Source organism: Scomber japonicus, chromosome 16 (genome assembly GCF_027409825.1).
Source record: "Scomber japonicus isolate fScoJap1 chromosome 16, fScoJap1.pri, whole genome shotgun sequence".
Taxonomy (NCBI): Eukaryota; Metazoa; Chordata; class Actinopteri; order Scombriformes; family Scombridae; genus Scomber; species Scomber japonicus.
In genome coordinates this window covers 1,616,662-1,622,692 of record NC_070593.1, presented here as the reverse complement: position 1 = coordinate 1,622,692, position 6,031 = coordinate 1,616,662, and the positions used below count along the sequence as shown (strand labels likewise).

Genomic DNA, 6,031 nt, shown 5'->3' with positions numbered 1-6,031 from the left:
CCATCTGTCCTTCCTTCCTTCCTTCCTTTCTTCCTTCTGTCCTTCCATCCATCTGTCCTTCCTCTCTTTCTTCCTTCCTTCTTTCCTTCCATCTGTCTTTCCTACCTTTCTTCCCTCCTTCCTTTTGCCTGTCTTTCCTTCCTTCCCTCCTTCTTTCCTTCCGTCTGTATGTGGCCCTTGAATGAAAATGAGTTTGACACCTCTGACCTACACTCATCTTCTTCTTCTTCTTCTTCTCTCATCGTATCTTAACGCTTCATATTTGAACCTGTATAATGAAACCTCTGGTGTGTGCTGATGTGTTGTTACCTTGGTTTTGACTCTCTGGTGTGTGCTGATGTGTGGTTACCTTGGTTTTGACTCTCTGGTGTGTGTTCATATGTTGTTACCTTGGTTTTGAGGAACCTGATGGCGATGCTGTTGTTCTCCAGGCAGTGAACTCTCAGCTTACGTTTGCTGGGAGTCGGCAGCTGACTGCTAGAGATGAGCTCCAGCAGACGGACCAGAACTACACCCGTCTTCAGCTCCGTGTAGACGTCCGTCAGCTCCAACTTCTCCTGCAGGAGGAGGAGGAGGAGGAGGAGGAGGAGGAGGAGAGGAGAGGAGAGGAGAGGAGAGGAGAGGAGAGGAGAGGAGAGGAGAGGAGAGGAGAGGAGAGGAAAGGAAAGGAGAGGAGAGGATGAGGAGAGGAGACAGGAGACAGGAGACAGGAGAGGAGAGGAGAGGAGATGGTGAGGAGGAGAGGAGAGGAGAGGAGAGGAGAGGAGAGGAGAGGAGAGGAGAGGATGAGGAGAGGAGGAGAGGAGGGGGAGAGGAGGAGAGGATGAGGAGAGGAGGAGAGGAGGGGGAGAGGATGAGAGGAAGAGGAGGAGAGGAGAGGAGGAGAGGAGATGAGGAGGAAGAGAGGATGAGGAGAGGAGAGGAGTGGAGAGGAGAGGAGAGGAGAGGAGAGGAGGAGAGGAGGAGGAGGAGAGGAGGAGGAGAGGAGAGGAGAGGAGGAGGAGAGGAGAGGAGAGGAGGAGAGGAGAGGAGAGGAGAGGAGAGGAGAGGAGAGGAGAGGATGAGGAGAAAGGAGACAGGAGACAGGAGACAGGAGACAGGAGACAGGAGACAGGAGACAGGAGACAGAGGAGAGGAGAGGAGAGGAGAGGAGAGGAGAGGAGAGGAGAGGAGGAGAGGAGAGGAGAGGAGAGGAGAGGAGAGGAGAGGAGAGGAGGAGGAGAGGAGGGGAGAGGAGAGGAGAGGATGAGAGGAGAAGGAGGAGGAAAGGAGAGTAGACTTTTATCCTTATTTTTCACTATTCTATGACATTTTAAGAAATCAATTAATAAAGAAATCAACCGATAAATCAATACCGTCAATAACATGTATAAAGTCCAGCATTATGTCCTCAAATGTCTCAAAGATATTCAGGTTACTGTCTCAGAGGACTAAAAACAACATGAAATATTCACATTTAAGAAGCTGAATCAGAGAATTTCACTTTTTCTTCTTAAGAAAGACTCAAAATAATGAATCACAGTTGCAGTGATGAGATGATGAGATGATGAATTGTTGCAGCTCTAATAAATGAGGAGTTAGATGTTTTAGATGTAAACATGTTTACAGCAGTGAGAGCTGACAGGAAGCTTTTAATGTTAAATGTTTCCCCTGAAGTTTGTTACATAAGAGGCGAGACCAGGATGTCCTGGTTATCTGCAGGTCAGTGAACGCCTCACAGCTAAAAGCTGTACAAGTACCTCAAACTGTACTACAGTAAAGTACAAGTACCTCGAACTGTACTACAGTAAAGCACAAGTACCTCAAACTGTACTACAGTAAAGCACAAGTACCTCAAACTGTACTACAGTAAAGTACTATTACCTCAAACTGTACTACAGTAAAGTACTAGTACCTCTAACTGTACTACAGTATAGTACTAGTACCTCTAACTGTACTACAGTAAAGTACTAGTACCTCAAACTATACTGCAGTAAAGTACTAGTACCTCAAACTGTACTACAGTAAAGTACAAGTACCTCAAACTGTACTACAGTAAAGTACTAGTACCTCTAACTGTACTACAGTAAAGTACAAGTACCTCAAACTGTACTACGGTAAAGTACAAGTACCTCTAACTGTACTACAGTAAAGTACAAGTACCTCAAACTGTACTACAGTAAAGTATTAGTACCTCTAACTGTACTACAGTATAGTACTAGTACCTCTAACTGTACTACAGTAAAGTTCAAGTACCTCAAACTGTACTACAGTAAAGTATTAGTACCTCTAACTGTACTACAGTAAAGTACTAGTACCTCAAACTATACTGCAGTAAAGTACTAGTACCTCAAAATGTACTGCAGTAAAGTACTAGTACCTCAAACTGTACTACAGTAAAGTACTAGTACCTCAAACTGTACTACAGTAAAGTACAAGTACCTCAAACTGTACTACAGTAAAGTACTAGTACCTCAAACTGTACTACAGTAAAGTACTAGTACCTCAAACTGTACTGCAGTAAAGTACTAGTACCTCAAACTGTACTGCTGATCAGAGTACTTCTACTGCAGTAAAGGATCAGAGTACTGCAGTAAACACTCGGAGTCGCTGCCGTCCTGCAGGAATCTCAGAGGAATTCTGGGAATGCCGTTGAGCAGCAGCAGCAGCAGCAGCAGGAGGCCTCGGCTGTTTCTTCTTATCAGAAGGAAAACATGAATTCATACGCAGACGGACGAACGACAGCTGAGAGGAATGAACAACGTGTTGTTTTAACGTCATCTGACAAGAAACATCTGCTGTTACCACGACGACGGCGGATGATTGATGAGTGTTTGTGTTTCGTTATCAGCTGACAGACTGCAGAGAACATCAGGAGGAACAACACTGACATCATGGCAGTGAACGCAACACGAGAGAACAACGCTGACATCGTGGCAGTGAACGCAACACGAGAGAACAACACTGACATCATGGCAGTGAACGCAACATGGAGAGAACAACGCTGACATCGTGGCAGTGAACGCAACACGAGAAAGAACAACGCTGACATCGTGGCAGTGAACGCAACACGTGGCAGTGAACGCAACACGAGAGAACGACGCTGACATCGTGGCAGTGAACGCATCACGAGAGAACAACACTGACATCGTGGCAGTGAACGCAACACGAGAGAACAACACTGACATTGTGGCAGTGAACGCAACACGTGGCAGTGAACGCAACACGAGAGAACGACGCTGACGTCGTGGCAGTGAACGCAACACGAGAGAACAACGCCGACATCGTGGCAGTGAACGCAACATGAGAGAACAACGCCGACATCATGGCAGTGAACGCAACACGAGAGCTCAGAGTTTCAATCCAAACGAGACATTTAAAGGCAGAAAGAAAAAAAAGGGGAAATGAGCATCGAGGCTCTGAGTTAGAACTGTAAGGATTTAATAATATAAAAGGTAGAATATAACAGATTTAATCTTTATGTTAAGACTAAGCAGAAGGAAATTAAAATTAAAAAGTGTTTTATTGTCACATTGCTCAGTATGATAAGAGAATCTATGAGATGAGGCGTTAGTGCCAGGCAGACTGAGTGTCTCTGGGGTCAAAGAGCAAGATAAATAAAGTAAATATAATAAACCTCATTTATACATCACAGCGTCTGACTCTGTAAACCTTCATTAAACTTTTACTAATTTTTATTTGCTCTCTTTTAAAACTTTATTATTTTATGATTTGTATATTTAGTTTATTATTATTATTATCATTCCTAACCTTGTAAACATATCTGTAAAATATTGTGTTCTACCTCCCTTCCTTTTATTTATTTATTTACTTATTTTATTTTACTGCTTGTATCTTTCTATTGTGTACTTCATCTACAGTATGTGTTGTGTTTAGGGCTGTCAAACGATTAATTATTTTAATCGAGATTAATCGCAGAATTTCCATAGTTAAACACGATTAATGGCGTTTTGAATTGCATGTTTAAAATCCTGTTATTTTCCATTTGAAGGCAGTTTTAAGCCCATAATGTAAAGCATTTCTTACCAGAGTGTCTTAACTGGGAATCAATCACGGCTCTGCTGCGACTCCCACACTCCAAAATGGTCCTTTGGTGGAGCTGAGGCTCGCTTGGCTGCACCTGGGTGTTTAGCGTGGAGGTGCTAACTCAAACTCCACGTACTCCGGTGGTAGTTAAACTCCGTTTGACACAGGTTGCATTTTACTTTTGACTTGTCAACTGAAGCGTCTGGAAGTGTTTTAAAGTTAAACAAGCCGTTCAAAAGTCCAGTAGCTCTCTTACTTTCCATCAGCGCGGTAGATTTACTGCAGGAGGCCACTTCAAAGCATAGCGCTACAGCTAGAGGAGCCGTCTACGGGGGAGTAGAAGGGACAAAAAGGCTTGCAACATTAAAATGCGATTAAAAAAAATGAATGCGTTATGGATTGCATTAATGTAATCACGGTTAACGCGTTAACGCTGACAGCCCTAGCTGTGTTTACTCTTTTTGAGCAGCTCTGTGTGAACCTCGTGTTTGTTAAACTTCTGCTATATAAATAAAGTTTATTGTATAGTGGTGCATCTGTATCTCACCCCGTTCCTGGTGAAAACGCTGTTCATCCACTTGGTGAAGGTTTTCTTCTGAACCGTCATCCGTTGCTCCTGAAGCTCTCGGATCCGCCCGGCTCCGTCCTCGTCTGCGTCCATCCTGACTGGCTGCAAGGAAACGTTTAATAGAAAGGGTTAAAACGTCAAATCATCAAAACTCAGGATTCATTTAAACCCTGCAGACAGATTATAAACACTCATATCTTACTCCTTACTTCCTTCTTCCTTCCTTCCTTCCTTCCTCCCTCCCTCCCTCCCTCCCTCATTTCCTTCCTTCTTCCTCCTTTCCATCCTTCTTCCCTCCTTTCCTTCCTTTCCTTCCTTTCTCCCTCCCTCCCTTCCTTCTTTCTCCTTTCCTTCTTTCCTCATTTCCTTCCTTCCTCCCTCCCTCCCTCCTTTCCTTCCTTTCCTTCCTTTCTCCCTCCCTCCCTTCCTTCTTTCTCCTTTCCTTCCTTCCTCATTTCCTTCCTTCCTCCTTTCCTCCCTTCCTTCCTTGCCTCGAGGACAGTCTGGTTTGAAAACCTGCAGCTACATGATGAACCTTTGCTGCTCTATGAGCTTCATGCTGCAGTAAAACATCATCTACTAGCTTCAGAGCTTCAGTTTAAATAATGAAAGACTGTTTATCATTAACCCTTCACATGCTGTTCATATTCTCACTCATAATTAGTTTATACACCAATTCACATCCATAAATCTCCCGTCAGCCAATAAACATTTGATTATTCCTTCGGGTTGATTCATCTCATGTAAAGAAAAGAAAAGTTATCCACAGTCACTATTTTATGGCCCAGAGGAGCATGAGAGATGAATATGATGAATAATATGACATGTTTGAATGCTGGGTTTTGATTTGCATCTATAAAATGTGTTTCAGCTGCACAAACGATGCATTTAACATCCAATTTCTCACTCTGTAGGTCACATTTAGGTTGTTTTTAAAGCTCTCAAATGAAGTATGTAAGGGTTTAAACAAGCATATCAATAAAAATCCACAATTTCTATTAAATCTATAAACTGGAGTGATCCGAGCGGTCAGTAAAATAAATCACAGTGTCATCGGCAAAAAGGCGAATCAGACAGATTCATAAAATCAGGAGTCCAGGCCGTTAATAAGATCAAATAAAATATCAAATTAGAAAAAAGAATCAATGAAAGTTTGTTTTTTAAGAAGTGATTTAAAAGAAGTCACTAAAAGAATGATAAATATTAAATATTTTATCCACATAGAGAGAAAGTAAGACAGAAAGAAAGAACAAGAAGTAAGATAGAAGGACAAAGAAAGAAAGAAAGAAAGAGGAGGAAAAAGATAAAGAAAGAACAAGAATAAGGAAGGAAGGAAGGAAGGAAGGAAGGAAGGAAGGACAGATGAAAGACGGAAGGAAGGAAGGAAGGAAGGAAGGAAGGGAAGAGAACAGATTCAGCTAACAGATCAGATATTTA

General features: G+C 42.6%; 1 protein-coding gene across 1 annotated transcript in view; it reads right to left on the bottom strand.

The window, feature by feature from the left end:
- sptbn5 (spectrin, beta, non-erythrocytic 5) overlaps nt 1–4,687 on the bottom strand; it is a 38,605-nt gene extending 33,918 nt beyond the window's left edge. The window contains exons 1-3 of the mRNA XM_053336201.1: nt 4,574–4,687; nt 390–551; nt 322–324 (exon numbers count right to left, since the gene is read on the bottom strand). Of these exons, the coding sequence (XP_053192176.1) occupies nt 322–324; nt 390–551; nt 4,574–4,687 (279 nt within the window). The remainder of the gene's footprint in view (nt 1–321; nt 325–389; nt 552–4,573) is intronic.
- Between the last annotated feature and the right edge of the window lie 1,344 nt (nt 4,688–6,031).